The 23,686-nt window shown below is 40.7% G+C and overlaps 1 protein-coding gene across 2 annotated transcripts in view; it reads left to right on the forward strand.

Annotated features, from left to right (window-relative positions):
- RYK (receptor like tyrosine kinase) overlaps positions 1–23,686 on the forward strand; it is a 677,262-nt gene that overhangs the window by 260,269 nt on the left and 393,307 nt on the right. The window contains exons 7-8 of one of the 2 annotated variants that reach the window (XM_053709793.1): positions 7,245–7,345; positions 13,991–14,125. In XM_053709793.1, the coding sequence (XP_053565768.1) occupies positions 7,245–7,345; positions 13,991–14,125 (236 nt within the window). The remainder of the gene's footprint in view (positions 1–7,244; positions 7,346–13,990; positions 14,126–23,686) is intronic. The other variant, XM_053709795.1, reaches the window with a different exon arrangement.

Here is a 23,686-nt window from a genome sequence, read left to right on the forward strand (position 1 = left end):
AATGGACATCATCCCGTTCACTCGTTTCCACCTCAGACCTCTGCAGCTAAACATACTCAGTCAATGGAACTGAGATTATGCGGATTTGTCTCCTTGAATTCTACTGGAACAGGAGACAAGGGATTCTCTTCGATGGCGGTTGTTTTAGGATTATCTTTACCAAGGAACTTGCTTTCGCAGACCCTCCTGGGTAATTGTGACAACAGACGCCAGCCTTCTGGGATGGGGAGCAGTCTGGAGCTCCCTAAAGGCTCAGGGAACTTCTACCCATTCTGAAGCAGGCCTCAGTTAGCCTCGGTTCATCAGATTCCAGTCGGACAATATAACTTCAGTGGCTTACATCAATCATCAGGGAGGAACGCAGAGTTCCTTATTCATGACAGAGGTAGCCAAGATATTTTGGTGGGCGGAGACCCACAATTGCTATCTGTCAGCGATTCACATCCCAGGGGTGGACAACTGGAAGGCGGACTTCCTGAGCAGACAGACAGACTTTTCACCCGGGGGAGTTGGAACTCCATCCCGAAGTGTTTTCCAGCCTGATTCTCAAGTGGGGTCAGCTTGATTTGGATCTCATGGCATCTCGGCAGAATGCCAAGCTTCCGAGGTACGGATCGAGATCAAGGGACCATCAGGCTGTACTGATAGACGCTCTGGCGGTACCTTGGAATTTCAGTCTTGCATACCTATTTCCTCAGTTTGCTCTTCTTCCTCGGGTCCTTGCTCGAATCAAGCAGGAGAGGGTGTCGGTGATCCTCATTGCACTGGCTTGGCCTCGAAGGATTTGGTATGCAGACCTGGTGGAAATGTCATCTCTTCCACCTTGGAGACTTCCGTTGAGGAAGGACCTTCGACTTCAAGGGCCCTTCCTTCATCCAAATCTAGTTTCTCTGAAGCTGACTGCTTGGAGATTGAACGCTTAATTTTATCCAAGCGGGTATTTTCAGATTCGGTCATCAAGACCATGATTCAGGCTCATAAACCTGTGACTAGAAAGATTTACCATAAGATGTGGCGTAAATATCTATATTTGTGTGAATCCAAGGGTTATTCTTGGAGCAGGGTTAGGAATCCTAGAATTCTGTTATTTCTCCAAGAAGGTTTGGAGAAAGGATTATCGACTAGTTCCCTAAAGGGTCAAATTTCTGCCTTGTCTATTTTGTTACATAAACGTCTGGCAGATGTTCCAGATGTGCAATCTTTTTGTCAGGCCTTGGTCAGGATCAGGCCTGTGTTCAAACCAGTTACTCCTCCCTGGAGTCTTAATTTAGTTCTTAAGGTTCTTCAAGGGGCTCCGTTTGAAATATGCATTCCTTCGATATTAAGTTGTTATCTTGGAAAGTTTTATTTCTTGTTGCTATTTCTTCTGCTCGTAGAGTGTCAGAGCTCTCGGCATTGCCGTATGAGTCTCCTTATCTTATTTTTCATTCAGATAAGGTAGTTTTACGTACAAAATTAGGATTTCTTCCTAAAGTAGTTTCTGACCGGAACATTAATCAGGAAATTGTTGTTCCTTCCTTGTGTCCTAATCCTCCTCAGAAGGAACGGCTTCTTCACAATTTAGATATGGTACGTGCTTTTTAAAATTGTACCTACAGACGACTAAGGATTTTCGTCAGTCATCTTCCTTATCTGTGGTTTTCTAAGGAAAACGTAAGGGTCAGAAAGCCACGGCTACTTCTTTCTTTTTGGCTGAAGAGTATCATACATTTTGCCTATGAAACTGCTGTACAGCACCCTCCAGAGAGAGTTACGACTCATTCCACGAGGGCTGTTGCTTCCTCATGGGCATTCAAAAATGAAGCTTCTGTGGAACAGATTTGCAAGGCTGCAACTTTGTCCTCTCTTCACACTTTTTCAAAGTAGTATAAATTTGACACTCTTGCCTCGGCTGAGGCCGCTTTTGGGAGAAAGGTTCTTCAAGCAGTGGTGCCTTCCGTTTAGGTTCCCTGTCTTTTCCCTCCCGTATCATCTGTGTACTCTAGCTTGGGTATTGATTCCCAATAGTAATTAGATGATCCGTGGACTCATTGTGTCATTAAAAGGAAAAGAAAATGTATGCTTACCTGATAAATTTATTTCTTTTTTGACACGATGAGTCCACGGCCCGCCCTGTTTTATAGACAGGTTGTTTGTTATAAACTCCAGACACCTCTGCACCTTGTTACTTCTTTTCTCTCCTTTACTTCGGTCGAATGACAGGGGTGGGAGGGAAGGGAGGTGATATTTAACAGCTTTGCTGTGGTGCTCTTTGCTGCCTCCTGCTGGGCAGGAGTGGTATTCCCAATAGTAATTAGATGATCTGTGGACTCATCGTGTCAAAAAAGAAATACATTTATCAGGTAAGCATAAATTTTCTTTTTATTTCATCAAGGGGTATGGTCACTTAATTTGAATGTCTTCAATCAGATAGTCAAGTAGTGGGGTTTCCCAGAGACAGACCTTATGGATACTTGCTTAAAAAAAACAATATTTCCAGCTATTTTTCTAGAGCCTAGGCAGATTTGGTAGATGCTCTAACAGCAGCTTAGTCTTTTCGTATGGCACTCATAACCCCCCCTTCTTTCCATGGGTGACCGCTCAAATTTAATCAAGCTATCATCTGTCATTCTGATTGCTTCAGCTTGGCCTCGCAAAATTGGTCTGAAGACTTAGTACAGATGTCCAGCTTTTCTCCTTGGGCTCTTCCTAGTCGTCACAATCTATTGTCTCATTATCATTAAGATCTTGAGTCTCTCAACTTGACAGCTTGGAGGTTGAATGCAACATTTTGAAACAGTTTTTTTTTCTGATGCTGTTGTAAACTCCTTAATCCAAGCACAAAAGCCTGTCATGAGGAAAATCTATCATAATGTTTGTAAAGTTTTTTTTCCTTTCCTGGTGTGACACTTAAGGTTTCAATTGTAACTCTTTCAGGATTTCTAGAATTCTTCAGTTGGTTACAAAAGGGTTTAGACAAGGGCTTGTTTTCTAGCTCCTTGAAATGTCAAATTTCAGCCCTTACTGTTTTATTCTATAGGAAGATTACTAAACTTCCTGATATTCAGAGTTTTGTTAAGGCTTTAGTCAGGTTAAGTGCAGTCATAAAGCCAATTTCTCCACCTTGGAACCTTAACTTGGTTTTAAGGGCCTTAAAAAACTTTGATTAAACCTATGTGTGCTTTAAACATTCAGCTTCTGTCTTGGAAGGTTTTGTTTATCTTTGCTATTTCTTTAGCCATAATTGTCTACTCTTTCTTGCGAGTCTCCTTGTCTGGTTTTCCACAACAATAAATTTGATTCAATAGGTAGTTTTCTTCAAACAACACCTATGGGGAAATTGTGGTTCCCTCTCTGAGCCCAATTTGTCAAGGGTGTAAGCCCCAAGGCAGAACATACAGTGATCTGAGATGTCATCGCAGAAAATGCAGCATGTCTGCAGAAAGAACAGAACCTATGCAGGAACTGTTAGACTTAGTGCTTTAACTTTGCAGCTATACTCTTCAAACAGAGCTGTGTTCTGGATGCACTGTTTAAGTGGTCCAGTGCATCAAGAGAAAAGTGCTGTTTGAAAAAAGCCAGTTAATAATCAATGCACTGCTGCTTTACAGTGCTACTGCATATTTGTCTGTTAACTTCAAACACTCCCCTAGCCTTTCCCAGTCTGCAAAGCCGTTTGTTCTGAATGTAAGACGTTCTTATGAGCATTGCACCTTTTTATTACTACATTTCTATGTTAGACCACGAGAAAAGGAAACAAATTTATTCAAGACATTTTATAATTTAGTTTGTCTGCAGCTAATTTGCAATGCAATTTTCAACTACTGCACTATGTTATAAAACGTTAAAAATTGTTTTATTCTTTAGTTAACTAACACATTGCAATTCAACTGGTGCTTTAGTGCAACTGCCTAATTTAAAATTGAATTTTATTTAAAAATGGCCTGCAGAAAAATTTTCACTAAAAAAATCTCATCTCAGAAAGTGAAAAAGAATTCTGCCTCTGGGGGTATAAGCAAACCTGTCCCCAAGATTTAAGAAGCCAGCTGCTTCATAAACCATTTAACCACCTTTTATGTGGCATATGTCAACCCCCCTGACTTTTCCAACCTGGGAGATTGACTAGCGTTAGTGTGCAATGGTAAAGACGCAAAGCCGGGCAGACAGGGACGAAGATGTACACCCCTTTCCACCTTAGAATTCTGAGGTTTAGGACAAAGAGACAGATTTAAGAAAGTAAGGTTCCAAGACAGGACACCATGGTTTGGATGTAATAAGAGCTTTAAAAATGTATTTGCAGACTATGAAGGTTTTTAGACAATTCTTTAATTTTTTAATTCATTACTCTGGTCCACGCCTGTTACTTTGGCTTCTTGGTTAAAACTCTTAAATTTACGAGGCTTACTTGGTGGGAAAAGCCTCCCCCCAAAACACATACAACTCATTCTACCAGATAAGTTTCGGCTTCCTGGCTTTTAAAAATAAGGCTTCTATTAAACAAATTTTCAAGGCAGCAACCTGCTTTACTTACCTTTACTAAATTCTACCACTTTGAGGTTTTTGCTTCTTCAAAAGCGTCTATTGGTAAGAATGTTTTCCAGGCTGCAGTGTCTGGAAATCAGGCGCCTGCCTTTTTTCAAATTTTTTTCATTCCACCCTCATTACTTGTGGACTGATTACTTGGTTCTCAGAATTAATCAACTTGTCAACTCTCACCACGTTACAAAAGAACACAAATGTTATGCATACATGTTAAATGTATTTCTTTCGAGGTAATTAGAGTCCACAAGACCCGCCCTATTTATTTTAATTGTTAATTTTTTCTTGCAGCAGTTCTAGTTTTGCACCTTATTTCCCTGTTCTGTCCTTTTCTACTACTTCTTACTTGGCTATACATTAGACTGGCTAATCCGTGAGATGGGAGGGATAAAAAAAATCTGAGTTTTTGGGAATCTTTGCCGCCTCCTAGTGGTCAGGAGTTAAATCCCAGAATTAATGGACTTGTGGACTCTCACCACCTCAAAATAAATTTATCTGATGAGAATACATTTTGTTTTTGGATGATTGCAATGCAGCTTTTGGAGCTGGCCTCACTTTATTAAACATTACAAATTAGAAAATTGATGTTTACCATAGAATTTCTGCAGTTTTTTTAAGACCCTGTTTATCATAGTGCACTTATGAGTCTGGTAATTTTGCATCCACTCTTGAATTCATAGCTGTGATTATTTATTTGTTTTGGTTAGTGTTACTAGGTTGTGCAAAAGCCCATAAAGGGCTAGATTATAAGTGGAGCGCAAAACATTGCTTCCGTAAAAGCCATATTTGCGCTCCACTTAGTAATATCAGCGCACGCAAATGTCAGCGCACACAAATGTGTGCTGTAATTACAAGTTAAGTGCAATGTGAACACGACCTCGCGCCCGCATGTCACGGAAGCTTTGTGCTCACGAGAGCGTGTTTCCATAGGCTCCAATGGGAGAACTAGCGCAGCAAAGGCTCAAATTGTAAATTATATAAATATTTACAGGGTACACACTATTCCCATAGACTGCAATGTAAAGGCACCCCACACCTGCCAACTTTAACACCTCATAACTGCTTTTTGCAGGTTTTTTTATTTAAAAAAAAAACCAAAAACTTTTTTTTTAATAAAATAAAAAAATATATATATATTATTTATATTGAAGGTTATTTTGAAATTTAACCAGAGCACCGACCTCTGGTTCATTTTCTGAGTGCTAATTGCTACTGCGAGCTTGTGGTAGCAATAACCAGCTACTTGTAATGGCTGGTTATTTATCGCGCGCCCGTGAACGGGTTGATTTGCCTGTTTATGGGCGCTCAATAAATTAGCGCTCCACCTGTAATCTAGCCCAAAATAAGAAATCAGTTTCTTACCAAGCTTCCCATTTTGTGCATTGCTTACTAACATAGATCTGTCCATTTCCTGCCTTCTGAAGAAATGGAGTGAAGAAATTAAAACTAGAATACAATATTTTTTCATGCAACAAAAACGTATAGCTTATCATTTATAACTTTATTTAAGAAAACCTAAGTGCATACACAGTTATCACAAAGGAAAGAATGAAGCAAATTCTCAGGATAATCTTTTTCTCCTTAGAAAAGATACCCCACATTTCTGCCCTCTTGGAGTGTAGTAAATTTGGCCCATCCAACGAACCTTTCATTTCTTATGTTCCTTCGTGAAAATTAGTCTCTTGGAGTAGGGCTATATCTGCACAGAGAGAATTAAGATACTGAAGTATCATACTCTGCTTCGCCGGGGTGTTTATCCCTCCGACGTTCCAGGAAATCAAATTTATATGCAGCAGCCATAAGAAACCAATAGTGGCATTACAGTGCGATGTGTAGAAATGTCACTAGCAGCATCCAGAAAATGATCAGGTATGTCAAGTGCAATTAGGTTATGCTAATGCATGATGGACTGCGAGCTGTTGCTGGTGGATCTGTAGGCACATCAGGAGCTCCCTAGAAACAAAAGAATCTGCAGTTAATTCTAAACATTTTAACAGCATATCTAAAATAACGAAGAAGATATTAAGCTATGTTTAGTGTAACATGACAATATGATAATTGAAATAAAAAAATAAATAAGTCTACTGAAATCTTGCCATGAATAATTTGTCTCCTGTTTTCCTATAATGTGATTCTCACCTTTATGCAATCATCCCCCCCCCCCCCAATAATTTAGTAACATAAGAATTTTGTTTTAGAACATGTGCTGTTATTTTACTTGTATATTTTAGGAAAAAAAACAGAAAATGCATACGCTCTGGACTACATTACAATAAGTGCTCTTTTAACATATATTAACAGTAAATAAACAGTTGGCGCACAATAACCTTGTGTAGACTTACGTGCCAGATGTAAGATGAACCAGATATCAACAGGTAGTGAAAAATGAAATGTTTGTACTGCACCCAAGATATTCTGGCTAGCCAAACTGGCATGCGTGAACATGTGTACAGTAGCAGCTTCATTTCTTACCTTTCTGCTGGATTTTGTTTTATAACTATTTTACAATAGTGGAAATGTTGAGCCCTTATTTGCTTTAGTGTACATTAAATATCATGTTATTTTGTAATAGACTCATTTGTGACTTCTGTTGGATGTAATATATAAAAAAGTTGAAGCACTCTTAGTTATAACTAACTTACTTGATCTCTCTCCCTATACCTTTCTCCCCTTTTTTCTCTCTTTGTCTCTCTGTCTCTCTGTATCTCTCCCTCCATCTCTTTCAGCATGACTGACAGCAGCAGCTCTCAGGGTCTCTCTCAGCCATCCACCCAGACAACACAGTACCTGCGAGCAGATACTCCAAACAATGCAACACCAGTTACCAGTAAGAGTTCATTTAGAAACATAAAACCCCTGAACAGTATGTAATGCCTTGGTATGGGACGCATAGGTAAAAAAAAATAGAGCTGTCATGGTTTAGAAATAGAAATAAATTAATATTCTTTGATACAGATGAAACGGCTTAACAGTCCTTTCTCCAACATAGGTGTGTCCGGTCCACGGCGTCATCCTTACTTGTGGGATATTCTCTTCCCCAACAGGAAATGGCAAAGAGCCCAGCAAAGCTGGTCACATGATCCCTCCTAGGCTCCGCCTACCCCAGTCATTCTCTTTGCCGTTGTACAGGCAACATCTCCACGGAGATGGCTTAGAGTTTTTTAGTGTTTAACTGTAGTTTTTATTATTCAATCAAGAGTTTGTTATTTTGAAATAGTGCTGGTATGTACTATTTACTCAGAAACAGAAAAGAGATGAAGATTTCTGTTTGTATGAGGAAAATGATTTTAGCAACCGTCACTAAAATCCATGGCTGTTCCACACAGGACTGTTGAGAGCAATTAACTTCAGTTGGGGGAACAGTGAGCAGTCTCTTGCTGCTTGAGGTATGACACATTCTAACAAGACGATGTAATGCTGGAAGCTGTCATTTTCCCTATGGGATCCGGTAAGCCATGTTTATTACGATTGTAAATAAGGGCTTCAAAAAGGGCTTATTAAGACTGTAGACTTTTTTTGGGCTAAATCGATTGATTATTAACACATATTTAGCCTTGAGGAATCATTTTATCTGGGTATTTTGATATAATAATATCGGCAGGCACTGTTTTAGACACCTTATTCTTTAGGGGCTTTCCCAAAGCATAGGCAGAGCCTCATTTTCGCGCCGGTGTTGCGCACTTGTTTTTGAGAGGCATGGCATGCAGTCGCATGTGAGAGGAGCTCGGATACTTAGAAAAGACTTTCTGAAGGCGTCATTTGGTATTGTATTCCCCTTGGGGCTTGGTTGGGTCTCAGCAAAGCAGATACCAGGGACTGTAAAGGGGTTAAAGTTCAAAACGGCTCCGGTTCCGTTATTTTAAGGGTTAAAGCTTCCAAATTTGGTGTGCAATACTTTTAAGGCTTTAAGACACTGTGGTAAAAATTTGGTGAATTTTGAACAATTCCTTCATGTTTTTTCGCATTTGCAGTAAAAAAGTGTGTTCAGTTTAAAATTTAAAGTGACAGTAACGGTTTTATTTTAAAACGTTTTTTGTACTTTGTTATCAAGTTTATGCCTGTTTAACATGTCTGAACTACCAGATAGACTGTGTTCTGAATGTGGGGAAGCCAGAATTCCTATTCATTTAAATAAATGTGATTTATGTGACAATGACAATGATGCCCAAGATGATTCCTCAAGTGAGGGGAGTAAGCATGGTACTGCATCATTCCCTCCTTCGTCTACACGAGTCTTGCCCACTCAGGAGGCCCCTAGTACATCTAGCGCGCCAATACTCCTTACTATGCAACAATTAACGGCTGTAATGGATAATTCTGTCAAAAACATTTTAGCCAAAATGAACACTTATCAGCGTAAGCGCGACTGCTCTGTTTTAGATACTGAAGAGCATGACGACGCTGATATTAATATTTCTGAAGGGCCTCTAACTCAGTCTGATGGGGCCAGGGAGGTTTTGTCTGAGGGAGAAATTACTGATTCAGGGCACATTTCTCAACAAGCTGAACCTGATGTGATTGCTTTTAAATTTAAGTTGGAACATCTCCGCATTCTGCTTAAGGAGGTATTATCCACTCTGGATGATTGTGACAAGTTGGTCATCCCAGAGAAACTATGTAAAATGGACAAGTTCCTAGAGGTGCCGGGGCTCCCAGAAGCTTTTCCTATACCCAAGCGGGTGGCGGACATTGTTAATAAAGAATGGGAAAGGCCCGGTATTCCTTTCGTCCCTCCCCCCATATTTAAAAAATTGTTTCCTATGGTCGACCCCAGAAAGGACTTATGGCAGACAGTCCCTAAGGTCGAGGGAGCGGTTTCCACTTTAAACAAACGCACCACTATACCCATAGAGGATAGTTGTGCTTTCAAAGATCCTATGGATAAAAAATTAGAAGGTTTGCTTAAAAAGATGTTTGTTCAGCAGGGTTACCTTCTACAACCAATTTCATGCATTGTCCCTGTCGCTACAGCCGCATGTTTCTGGTTCGATGAGCTGATAAAGGCGGTCGACAGTGATTCTCCTCCTTATGAGGAGATTATGGACAGAATCAATGCTCTCAAATTGGCTAATTCTTTCACCCTAGACGCCACTTTGCAATTGGCTAGGTTAGCGGCTAAGAATTCTGGGTTTGCTATTGTGGCGCGCAGAGCGCTTTGGTTGAAATCTTGGTCGGCTGATGCGTCTTCCAAGAACAAGCTACTTAACATTCCTTTCAAGGGGAAAACGCTGTTTGGCCCTGACTTGAAAGAGATTATCTCGGATATCACTGGGGGTAAGGGCCACGCCCTTCCTCAGGATCGGCCTTTCAAGGCAAAAAAATAAACCTAATTTTCGTCCCTTTCGTAGAAACGGACCAGCCCAAGGTGCTACGTCCTCTAAGCAAGAGGGTAATACTTCTCAAGCCAAGCCAGCTTGGAGACCAATGCAAGGCTGGAACAAGGGAAAGCAGGCCAAGAAACCTGCCACTGCTACCAAGACAGCATGAAATGTTGGCCCCCGATCCGGGACCGGATCTGGTGGGGGGCAGACTCTCTCTCTTCGCTCAGGCTTGGGCAAGAGATGTTCTGGATCCTTGGGCGCTAGAAATAGTCTCCCAAGGTTATCTTCTGGAATTCAAGGGACTTCCCCCAAGGGGGAGGTTCCACAGGTCTCAGTTGTCTTCAGACCACATAAAAAGACAGGCATTCTTACATTGTGTAGAAGACCTGTTAAAAATGGGAGTGATTCATCCCGTTCCATTAAGAGAACAAGGGATGGGGTTCTACTCCAATCTGTTTATAGTTCCCAAAAAAGAGGGAACGTTCAGACCAATCTTAGATCTCAAGATCTTAAACAAGTTTCTCAAGGTTCCATCGTTCAAGATGGAAACCATTCGAACTATTCTTCCTTCCATCCAGGAAGGTCAATTCTTGACCACGGTGGATTTAAAGGATGCGTATCTACATATTCCTATCCACAAGGAACATCATCGGTTCCTGAGGTTCGCATTCCTGGACAAACATTACCAGTTCGTGGCGCTTCCTTTCGGATTAGCCACTGCTCCAAGGATTTTCACAAAGGTACTAGGGTCCCTTCTAGCTGTGCTAAGACCAAGGGGCATTGCTGTAGTACCTTACTTGGACGACATTCTGATTCAAGCGTCGTCCCTTCCTCAAGCAAAGGCTCACACGGACATTGTCCTGGCCTTTCTCAGATCTCACGGATGGAAAGTGAACGTGGAAAAGAGTTCTCTATCTCCGTCAACAAGGGTTCCCTTCTTGGGAACAATAATAGACTCCTTAGAAATGAGGATTTTTCTGACAGAGGCCAGAAAAACAAAACTTCTAGACTCTTGTCGGATACTTCATTCCGTTCCTCTTCCTTCCATAGCTCAGTGCATGGAAGTGATCGGGTTGATGGTAGCGGCAATGGACATAGTTCCTTTTGCACGTATTCATCTAAGACCATTACAACTGTGCATGCTCAGTCAGTGGAATGGGGACTATACAGACTTGTCTCCGAAGATACAAGTAAATCAGAAGACCAGAGACTCACTCCGTTGGTGGCTGTCCCTGGACAACCTGTCACGAGGGATGACATTCCGCAGACCAGAGTGGGTCATTGTCACGACCGACGCCAGTCTGATGGGCTGGGGCGCGGTCTGGGGATCCCTGAAAGCTCAGGGTCTTTGGTCTCGGGAAGAATCTCTTCTACCGATAAATATTCTGGAACTGAGAGCGATATTCAATGCTCTCAAGGCTTGGCCTCAGCTAGCGAGGGCCAAGTTCATACGGTTTCAATCAGACAACATGACAACTGTTGCGTACATCAACCATCAGGGGGGAACAAGGAGTTCCCTGGCGATGGAAGAAGTGACCAAAATCATTCTATGGGCGGAGTCTCACTCCTGCCACCTGTCTGCTATCCACATCCCAGGAGTGGAAAATTGGGAAGCGGATTTTCTGAGTCGTCAGTCATTGCATCCGGGGGAGTGGGAACTCCATCCGGAAATCTTTGCCCAAGTCACTCAGCTGTGGGGCATTCCAGACATGGATCTGATGGCCTCTCGTCAGAACTTCAAAGTTCCTTGCTACGGGTCCAGATCCAGGGATCCCAAGGCGGCTCTAGTGGATGCACTAGTAGCACCTTGGACCTTCAAACTAGCTTATGTGTTCCCGCCGTTTCCTCTCATCCCCAGGCTGGTAGCCAGGATCAATCAGGAGAGGGCGTCGGTGATCTTGATAGCTCCTGCGTGGCCACGCAGGACTTGGTATGCAGATCTGGTGAATATGTCATCGGCTCCTCCTTGGAAGCTACCTTTGAGACGAGACCTTCTTGTTCAGGGTCCGTTCGAACATCCGAATCTGGTTTCACTCCAGCTGACTGCTTGGAGATTGAACGCTTGATCTTATCGAAGCGAGGGTTCTCAGATTCTGTTATCGATACTCTTGTTCAGGCCAGAAAGCCTGTAACTAGAAAGATTTACCACAAAATTTGGAAAAAATATATCTGTTGGTGTGAATCTAAAGGATTCCCTTGGGACAAGGTTAAGATTCCTAGGATTCTATCCTTCCTTCAAGAAGGATTGGAAAAAGGATTATCTGCAAGTTCCCTGAAGGGACAGATTTCTGCCTTGTCTGTGTTACTTCACAAAAAGCTGGCCGCTGTGCCAGATGTTCAAGCCTTTGTTCAGGCTCTGGTTAGAATTAAGCCTGTTTACAAACCATTGACTCCTCCTTGGAGTCTCAATTTAGTTCTTTCAGTTCTTCAGGGGGTTCCGTTTGAACCCTTGCATTCCGTGGATATTAAGTTATTATCTTGGAAAGTTTTGTTTTTAGTTGCAATTTCTTCTGCTAGAAGAGTTTCAGAATTATCTGCTCTGCAGTGTTCTCCTCCTTATCTGGTGTTCCATGCAGATAAGGTGGTTTTACGTACTAAACCTGGTTTTCTTCCAAAAGTTGTTTCTAACAAAAACATTAACCAGGAGATTATCGTACCTTCTCTATGTCCGAAACCAGTTTCAAAGAAGGAACGTTTGTTGCACAATTTGGATGTTGTTCGCGCTCTAAAATTCTATTTAGATGCTACAAAGGATTTTAGACAAACATCTTCCTTGTTTGTTGTTTATTCCGGTAAACGGAGAGGTCAAAAAGCAACTTCTACCTCTCTCTCTTTTTGGATTAAAAGCATCATCAGATTGGCTTACGAGACTGCCGGACGGCAGCCTCCCGAAAGAATCACAGCTCATTCCACTAGGGCTGTGGCTTCCACATGGGCCTTCAAGAACGAGGCTTCTGTTGATCAGATATGTAGGGCAGCGACTTGGTCTTCACTGCACACTTTTACCAAATTTTACAAGTTTGATACTTTTGCTTCTTCTGAGGCTATTTTTGGGAGAAAGGTTTTGCAAGCCGTGGTGCCTTCCATTTAGGTGACCTGATTTGCTCCCTCCCTTCATCCGTGTCCTAAAGCTTTGGTATTGGTTCCCACAAGTAAGGATGACGCCGTGGACCGGACACACCTATGTTGGAGAAAACAGAATTTATGTTTACCTGATAAATTACTTTCTCCAACGGTGTGTCCGGTCCACGGCCCGCCCTGGTTTTTTTAATCAGGTCTGATAATTTATTTTCTTTAACTACAGTCACCACGGTACCATATGGTTTCTCCTATGCAAATATTCCTCCTTAACGTCGGTCGAATGACTGGGGTAGGCGGAGCCTAGGAGGGATCATGTGACCAGCTTTGCTGGGCTCTTTGCCATTTCCTGTTGGGGAAGAGAATATCCCACAAGTAAGGATGACGCCGTGGACCGGACACACCGTTGGAGAAAGTAATTTATCAGGTAAACATAAATTCTGTTTTTCATTGGTAGTAAAAAAAAATATATATATAAACATAATTAATTTGTTACTATTTAAGCTAGTTCCGTTTGTTTAGTTTTTTTGTTTTTTTTGTTTAGTTTTTTTTTTTGTTTAGTTTTTTTTATGGAAAAAATGTTTTTAAAGTAATTTCTTAGCTCACAGGTAGTGCGTGTTTCGGCATAACTCCGACCTACGCATGCTTGCTCACTGGCTAATATGAATACCTCCCATTGCTCTAATAAATGTATTCCCTAACCAAACTAAAATATGCAAGACAATAGTAATATACCTTCTTAAAGGGACATGGAAGTTAATTTATTTTCTGAACAGTAAATAACAATTACATGTTAAACATGTAGTATTTGTTTACCGATCTGATATATGTGGGATTTTGCTGAGAAGTACTGGTGAATGATTTTTATAATGGTATACTAATAGGCCTGAAGACATTCAAAATTTTAAATAGCAAGACCAAAAAACTAGAAACCATTTATTTACTGCTTAAAGTGTTACTATTTTATTTTTATTTTTTTAATTGCTTTAGTTCCATCCCTAAATGTTAGACTTTTCATTATCACTCTGCAAATACAATCTAGGTATTTATATTGGTCTTGTTTGGGTCCGTTGGCTCCTCAGGTTATCCAACTTTGCGGATCGAGAAGAACGACTTGAAAAGTGTGACTCTTCTGGAGGCTAAGGCAAAGGTGAAAGATATCGCCATCTCGAGGGAAAGAGTGACTCTTAAAGATGTGCTGCAGGAAGGTATGAGAAGCCTAGCAAAAGCAGAGTATTGCTTACTATTTGCATATATAAACGAATAACTTCTTAACAACGGTAACTCATAGTTTCTCTCAACACTCTTGAGAGCCTTTTTGCAAATCGTTCTTTGTTTTTAAAATCCATTACATCCAAAATGTTATCACTTTGATTGATGGAAAAAAATACTGCTTTGCCATATGCAATTTACTTGTTTTGCTTGCAATTACTTGTTCGTGTCCCATGCTCCTTATAGAAGATAGAAGTCAAATGTTATACTGGTTTGCTGCATATTACTCTGACCTGGCAGCTTACTGCACCTTTATTGGTTAAAATACTCATTTACAGCAAGTTGTCTCGTTACTTTTACTGATATTTTCTAATATAAGGCCTTCCCAATCCATTAGAAATGTAGTTCTTGTGAGGTTGTGTAGAGGATTTATATTGCTCAGAGAAAAAAGTCAAATCAATCAGAAATCATAGAATTTTACAGGATTGTTGGTCTTCTCTAATTTAATAACTAACCTTTTGAAAACTTGCAGATAATTAAATGGAAATAATATATTGTTACCTGTGTACTTTTATTATCTGCAAGCTATATATCAAAGTCCTATACCAGAGTCCAATGGCTGGTACATCCCTCATAATTGAAAATTGATTTTCAAATTAGATTAAAAGCATTCTTGTACTTTATGTATTTACAACTATGCCTCTGCTAAAATTGCAAAGATTATTTTTTTTCCACATATTTTTACTGGCTGCATGTAGGTGCGGTATGCATGGACTTGCGGTTTTATCAGTGGGTTGCATGCACATTAGAGACATCACTGCATTTCACTTTTGAAAATAAGTTTTCTTTAATATAGGTGGTGAGAGTCCACGATCTATTACTCCTGGCACGTAGTCTTCCCTGCCTCTAGGAGGTGGTAAAGATTCCCAAACCCCAAGAGCTCTAATAAAACATTGCACCTTACTGGAAAATCAGTCTTGTCTTTGCCTCAGCTGGAGGAAGGTGAAGAATGAAGATGTACATTTTGAGTCCTCAATGAGAGGGGTTCTCAGATTGAGTTGAGGCCTATTTCTCCTCCAGAGTACAGTTTTTGGCGCAGGGATGTATTTGGAGTATGGGTAGTGGCATATTTATCACCTGCTGGGATTTAGCCTTTCACGGGTGTTGCAGGGACTTGTCCTTTGCCACCTCCGACGATATACTCCTTTTCCAGATACTCTGCTATTATGTTTCAGCAGTGGTATGTGTTTTCCCTTTCTTGTAGATATTACTGTATGTTTTATATTTTATACACATTACTACTTTTGTAGCTTTTATGGAGCTTTTTAGTTTGTTCCTAACGCTTCTCTAGAAGGTGTCCCCTCTGAACACTTTCTTTCAATGTTAAATGTGTGTATTATAAGCATGCTGAGCTATTACCTCTAGCATAATTATGCTATGCATGTTTTAAAGTTTTAATGCATTTTAACCATTCTAATGCTGCTCTTGCTTCTAAAGGTTACTGCTCTTTTTTGTTTGTTTTATTTTTAAAGTAGTACAAGATTGTGCTGCTTTGTCCTGGGGTGTAGCTGTAGTCCATATCAGTCTCTTCAGTAGAACATTGGTGGCTTTAGAGCAATGGGAACTTGTGGGACATAATTCTCACTGTGCCTCCCATATATTATTGCTGCCCTAACCCTGAGAACCTAAGGAATATATATTCAGAAATTTCTTTTTCTTCACAGGTCCACGTCGGGGAGAGGACCCCTCAATCCTTGGTGAACTGCCTTTGCTGTCAGGCAGACATATTATACTTCATTACTTTTCATAAAGGGCTGCTTATTGCAGGCAAATGTATAAGGCACTTTATTAAGGGACAAAAGCTCTGAGTCTGAGAGAACCAGACCGCATGTTACAGGCACTGGGGCTGGGAGACAAACACTTGTATGGTGGTTCTTTTGCATGGCATTATTTTTAACATGATTTAATGTCCGGGAGAGTATTGTTGCGGTTAGTGTTTGAATATGTTTTTTCTTACACGCAGTAAAAAAGTTACACTTTTAAATTTAAAGAGACAGTAACGTTTTTTACATTCAAACTTTTTGTGTCAAAATTAAGGTTTATTGCATATTTATATCTTTGTGATTCAATATGGACCTAGGAGACTTGCAAAGTGTTACATGCTCCTTGTATTTGGAACAAAACTTTTCAAAGGTGGATGCTGCCCAAGAGTCTAATGACGAGATTCAAGGTGTGCCGCAGTTTTCTCCCCAAGCATCCCAAAATTTAGCGCCCGCTCAAACAGTGCCCTGTACTTCTGCTCTGGAGTTACCTTAAAAGACGTAGCTTCTCTCATGTCTTCTACAATTTCTGATGCATTGTCTGCTTTCCCAATGTTACAGGGCAAACGTAAGAGGAAAAACAGATATTCAGTAAGTGAGGTTTCTGATGCAATTGTGGCAATTTCGGAAGTACCCTCCCAAGGACCTGAAGAGGAGTATAATGAGGTTCCATCTGAAGGTGAAATTTCAGATTCAGAAAGTTCATTACCTCTGGCGGACTCAGAGGTTGTAACTTTTAGGTTTAAGCTAGAACACCTCTGCCTGTTGTTCAGGGAGGTTTTGGTTACTTTGGATGATTGTGACTCCATGGTAGTGGTTGCACCAACGAAGTCTAGTAAATTGGACAGATATTTTGAAGTTCCTTCTTACTCCGAAGTATTTCCTGCTCCAAAGCGAGCTTCGGAGATCATTACTAAGGAGTGGGAGAGACCAGGTATACCCTTTTCTCCCTCTCCTATTTTTAAGAAGATGTTTCCCATAGCTGACTCTTTCAAGGAGGCTTGGCAAACAGTTCCTAAGGTGGTAGGGGCTGTTTCCACCTTAGCCAAAAGAACTACTATTCCCATAGAGCAGAGCTTTCCAAACTTTTCATGTTGGTGACACAATTTTTAGACCTACACAATTTCGCAACACAGTAATTCAGTTGTACTAGCAAACAGGAGGTTAAACTAACTTGTTTTAAGAGATACACACACATACATAAATTATATAATACCGAAATGTATTTACAAGTAACAGTATGTATGTGCAAGAATTAAAAAAAGTTTAAAAACATCAATAGCTACTTACTATTTTAATGGGATGTATGAGATTGATGGGATGAACAGTTTCTGAATATTTAGTGGAATATTAGACACTCGCATTTCATCATCAAGCATTTTTAAGCTTCCACTTCCTATCCATACCTCAAAAGCAGGAGCAGCAATGCACTACTGGGAGCTAGCTGCAAAAAAATCCACTTTGATTTCTGACTTCAGCTCAACGTTTAAGCTGCTGCCCTCAGAGCTCTGCGAGTCCGACTGACTACTGCACACGCTGCAAACACACTGCTGTCCCACTCACTGACTACACGTGTAGTCACAAGCCGATTGAGGAGACTACACGTGCAGACAGAAGCCAATGTGCCGCCAATGGGAATAGTTTCAGTTCTAGCCAAGCTGCGCCAATAGGTTAGGATGATCTGTGACCCACTAGGTATCAATCACGTGTCAACCATGTGATATGCGTAGCAGGCAGGCAGAAAGGTAGAAACCAAAAAAAACATTTAAAAAGAATTTTAAATTAAAAAAAAATTGTGCTGAAGCAGGGACACACCTACACACTGCCGCCGACACACTGTGTCACGACACACAGTTTGGAAAGCACTGCCATAGAGGATAATTGTGCTTTCAAAGATCCTATGGACAAGACGTTAGAGGGTTTACTTAAAAAGATTTATGTTCATCAGGGTCTACAATGGCAGCCAGCTGCGTGCATTGCTACCGTCACTAGTGCGGCAGCATATTGGTTTGATGCACTGTCTGAGTCTCTCAAGACTGAGACTTCCTTGGAGGAGATTCAAGACAGGATAAAAGCTCTGAAGCTAGCTAATGCTTTTATTAGACGCTTCCCTTCAAATTATTAAGCTGGGAGCTAAGATTTCAGGTTTTTCTATTTTAGCACGCAGAGCCTTATGGTTAAAACCTTGGTCTGCGGATGTCTCTTCCAAGTCTAAGCTTCTTGCGATTCCTTACAAGGGGAAGACCTTGTTTGGACCTGGCATTACAAAAATTATCTCTGATATCACGGGAGGTAAGGGTCATCTCCTCCCTCAGGATAAGAGAAACAAACAAAAGGGACGACAGAGTAATTTTCGTTCCTTTCGGAATTTCAATGGAAATTCTTCCTCTTCCTCCTCTAAGCAGGAACAATCTAAACCTACATGGAGACCCAACCAGTCTTGGAATAAGGGTAAACAATCCAAGAAGCCTGCTATTGAATCCAAAACAGCATGAAGGGCATGCTCCCGATCCGGGACCGGATCTGGTAGGGGGTAGACTTTCCTTCTTCGTTCAGGCTTGGGTTCGAAACGTTCAGGATCCCTGGGCAATAGATATAGTGTCTCAGCGATACAAATTGGAGTTCAAAAGATTTCCTCCCAGGGGCAGATTTCTACTTTCAAGATTATCTGCAGACCAGACAAAAAGAGAGGCGTTCTAATATTGTGTAGGAGACCTCTCCGACCTGGGAGCGATTGTTCCCGTTCCAGTTCAGGAACAGGGTCAGGGTTTTTATTCCAATGTGTTCATGGTTCCCAAAAAGGAGGGAACCTTCAGACCAATTTTAGATCTAAAGAGTTTAAACAAATTTCTCAGGGTGCCGTCCTACAAGATGGAAACTATTTGTACCATTCTTCCCTTAATCCAGGAGGGTCAGTTTATGACAACCGTGGATTTAAAGGACGCGTACCTACATGTTCCTATTCATAGGGATCATCACAAGTTCCTAAGGTTTGCCTTCCAGGACAAACACTTCCAGTTTGTGGCTCTTCCTTTCGGCCTGGCCACTGCTCCCATAATTTTCACTAAGGTTCTGCGGGCTCTGTTGGCGGTACTTCGGTCACGGGACATTGGGGTGGCACCTTATCTGGACAACATTCTATTCCATGCGCCATCTTTTCAACAAGCAAGATCCCACACTGACATAGTGTTATCTTTTCTGAGAACTCATGGGTGGAAGGTGAATTTAGAATAGAGTTCCCTAGTTCCAGCCACAAGAGTTACTTTCTTGGGAACCATAATAGACTCCTCGTCTATGAAGATTTTTCTGACAGAAGTCAGGAAATCAAAGATTATCGATACTTGTCTAGTCCTTCAGTTTACTCCTCGGCCGTCAGTGGCTCAGTGCATGGAGTTAATCGGGCTGATGGTGGCGGCAATGGACATCATCCCGTTTGCTTCCATCTCAGACCTCTGCAGTTAAACATGCTAAGGCAGTGGAACGGAGATTAATGCAGACTTGACGACTCTAATAACTGGAGCAGGAGACGAGGGTCTCTCTTCAATGGTGGTTGTCTCTGGATCATCTCTCCCAGGGAACCTGCTTTCACAGACCATCTTGGGTGATATTGACAACAGACGCCAGTCTTCTGTGGTGGGGAGCAGTCTGGGGCTCTCTCAAGGTGTAATCCTCAGGTGACCCCGCACTTCCGAGTGACGTCACTGGTGTACTGGAGACTGTAACTCAATCCAAAACCAGCAGAGTGTGAAGTGGACAGTTGTCCCAGATGTACAATCATTTTGTCAGGCCTGTGTTCAAACCAGTTACTCCTCCATGGAGTCTTAATTTAGTTCTCAAGGTTCTTCAAGGGGCTCCGTTTGAGCCTATGCATTCCTTAGATATTAAGTTATCTTGGAAAGTTTTATTCTTTGGACATTAAATACCTTCTTTGGAAGTGTTATTTCTTTTGGCCATCTCTTCTGCTAGAAGAGTTTCCGAATTATCTGCTTTCTCTTGTGATTCTCCTTTTCTGATTTTTTTTTTTTTTATCAGGATAAGGCAGTTTTGCGGACTTCATTTAAATTCTTACCTAAGGTTGTGAATTCTAACAGCATTTATAGAGAAATTGTTGTCCTTGTGTCCTAATTCTAAGAATTCTTTGGAGAGATCCTTACATTCTTTGGATGTGGTGAGAGCTCTGAAATATTATGTTGAAGCTACTAAAGTTTTCAGGAAAACTTCTAGTCTATTTGTTATCTTTTCTGGTTCTAGGAAAGGTCAGAAGGCTTCTGCCGTTTCCTTGGCATCGTGGTTAAAACTTTTGATTCTTCAAGCTTATTTGGAGTCAGGTCAAGCCCCGCCTCAGTGAATTACAGCTCATTCTACTCGATCAATCTCCACTTCGTGGGCTTTTAAGAATGAAGCCTCGGTTGATTTGAGGTTTGGGAAACTTTTCCCCTCCTGGTAGGATTGTATATCCCACACGTCACTAGCTCATGGACTCTTGCCAATATGAAAGAAATGAATTTATCAGGTAAGTTCTTAAATAAATTGTGTTTTCCCTGGTCTTATTTTGTTCTTTCCTTTTTTCTACCTCTCTTGCTTGGCTATACGTCAGACTTAAGTTTCCAGTGAGTTGGTTGGGGATTTAAAGAGCACTTGGGGTTAGGGAAACTTTGCCTCCTCCTAGTGGCAGATTAATTCCCAGGAGTAATAGATTGTGGTCTCTCACCACCATGCAAGAATGAATTTCAGGTAAGCATAAATGGTCATTGTCGTCCACTGCCCCATATATAAAATTGCTTCTAGTATGTTACCACTGTTTTTGTGATTTAGATGTTTTTGTTTTCCCCATGCACTGTGCTGAAAACACATACATGCCACAGTGTTCGAATGAGGGTGCACGGAGGCAGAAGTACACGTGCACTGTGTATAGTAAAAGCTCTCACTAAAACTGTTAAAACAACATTTTACTACAAACATTTTTGATAAAGTGTATTGGGGGAAAAAAGCGCCCTTTAACTTATAACTCTTATACTGAACTGTTAGAAGGAACTTTTTGAATATTGCAAAATTGTGCTAGACTTTTGCAGTATGAGTTATTAATTTTAAACAGGTCTTTTCTATTACGAATCACTACTTTCGCGGTGGATTTTTTTTTCCTTACACTTTTTGTTTTCAGTTATATTCCATATTTATCATTAGTGGCCTTGGGGAATCACACAACTATTTCTATCTGCAGGTCACACTAATGGTAGTTTTTTTTGTTTTGTTTGTTTTTAATAATCTAGGTAAAAAAACAAAACATTTTGGTTGTTTTATTAAAAAAAGAATAACCTAAGTCCTTGTCCTTTTTTAAGCTAGAGGAGGCATATAGGAGTCAAATCATTTGGGTTTTATTCATTTTTGGTGTACTCTGGTGTGGCTCCTTTTGTACTTGCATATGTTTCTTGATGTGATATAAAAGACAATCATGCTTTGCAGTAGGGCGATACGTTTTTACAGCTTAGTTTACTACAAAGCTTTGAATACATCCATAGTAACCCAATTGCATTTATTGACATTTCATTTTTTTAATCCATACAATTTTACCTTTCACAATGTCATTGTGCATGTTTTGATGTCTGTTATTTTTGCTTTGTGCAAACATAAGCATTTACTTCAATGCTACATAGTTTATTTTTCCTTGTATTCATGTATTAAATCTGCTGCTTTTTGGTTAAGGCCGAGTCTCAGCTTGTTCTAGTTGAGTCTGCTTACGCAAACTCCTGAATGATATAACAATAAAGCCTAAGGAAGCATAGAAAAGCATGCAGAGTATAGAACATTTAAAGAACCACTTCAGTCATGCATTTAAAATTGTAATGTCCCATGTTCTTACATGAGGATCATCAATTTAATTTTTTATTTATTTTTTGGGGAAGATTATAGAAATATTAATTAAATCAAAATTTATTATATGTAAACATTTTTTTATATGTGTAATAAGCTTCAAATTCCTCTGTATAAACAAACTTCAGTTGATCAGTTTATTTTCTATATATGTGAAGCAAGCCTACATATATACTTGGATCCTAAAGCACAAACTGGATCAACATAGATGGAGCACAGTGGATCAGAACCAAAATGGCACATCAAGCCTACCTATATTACATGTTTCTGTTTTCTTAGCATAGCCTTATGCATGTCCTAGGCATTTTTTATTCTTTCTTTTACAAGATATGACGAGTCCACGGATTTCATCCTTACTTATGGGATTACGCCTCCTGGTCAGCAGGAAGTGGCAAAGAGCACCACAGCAGAGCTGTATATATAGCTACTCCCTTCCCTCCCACCCCAGTCATTCTCTTTGCCTGTGTTAGTGATAGGAGGAGGTAGTGAAGTTTTAGTTTAGATTCTTCAATCAAGAAGTTTTTTTATTTTAAAATGGTGCCAGTGAGTACTATTTTTCTCAGGGAGAAATTGTCAGTCAATAACTTCCCAAGAGGAGTGGAGACATCTTATTTTCTGCCCTGATGTTGATGATCTTAGCAAACATTATTTAAGATCTTGCTGGTTCCCACAGAGTAGTTGAAGGTACTGTAAAGAAACATCTTCAGTGTGGAGAACCATGTCATGCTACAAGCAGCATTGAGGTATGTTCAGTCATTTGTTTCTAGGGAGACTAGATACATCAGAACAGGCTGACATTATTTCTCTTACATGGTGTATCCAGTCCACGGATTCATCCTTACTTGTGGGATATTCTCAATCCCTACAGGAAGTGGCAAAGAGAGCACACAGCAGAGCTGTCCATATAGCTCCCCTCAGGCTCCGCCCCCCCAGTCATTCTCTTTGCTGCTCTAACAAGTAGCATCTCCACGGGAGGGTAAAGAGTTTGTGGTGTTAGATTTGTAGTTTTTATTTCTTCAATCAAGAGTTTGTTATTTTAAAATAGTGCCAGTTTGTACTATTTACTCTGAGGCAGAAAGTGATGAAGATTTCTGCTGAGAGGAAAAAGATTTTAGCATGTTGTAACTAAAATCCATTGCTGTTCCCACACAGGACTGTTGAGTACCGGAGAACTTCAGTTGGGGGGAACAGTTTGCAGGCTTAACTGCTTCAGGTATGCTCAGTCATTGTTTTCTAACAAGACCTGGTAATGCTAGAAGACTGACAGAAATCCCCATGGGGGAAGGTAAGCCATTTTCTGAGACTCAGTATAGAAGGATGGCTTAGGTTAAGGGCTTAAATACTGGTGGACACTGTTATGGGCTAAATCGTTTACTTTATTAGCATAATCTCATATTTGATCAAGTGTTTGAGACGTTTGGAACACTTTTTGGGGTTTTAATACGCCTGGCATATTGTAAGACACCTAATCTGTCTCAGGAAGGCCCCATAACTCAGGAATGAAGAGGGAGGGGGCCTCATTTTCGCGCCTCAGTTGCACAGTTGTTTTACAAGACAGCTTCATGCAGCTTCACGTGTAGAATCCAGAGACTGCAGGGAGGACTCCAGGGAGGCTTATTTTCGTCTACAAATAATCCCTAAGGAAGGTAAAGCCACAGCAGAGACTGTGGCAACGTGCTGTAGAGTTTCAAACCGGTAGCCTGCTGCATTTAGCTCCGGTTTGGGCAATAAGGGGTTAATTGATTTGAAAATTTGTGTGCAATCATTTCAAAGCATTAGGATCATGTGGTGAAAATTTCATCAAGATCGGATGTTTTTTGGTGATTTGGTAAAAAAGTGTGTGTGCTTTTTATTATTTAAAGACAC

This window comes from Bombina bombina, chromosome 4 (genome assembly GCF_027579735.1).
Source record: "Bombina bombina isolate aBomBom1 chromosome 4, aBomBom1.pri, whole genome shotgun sequence".
NCBI classification, from domain to species: Eukaryota; Metazoa; Chordata; class Amphibia; order Anura; family Bombinatoridae; genus Bombina; species Bombina bombina.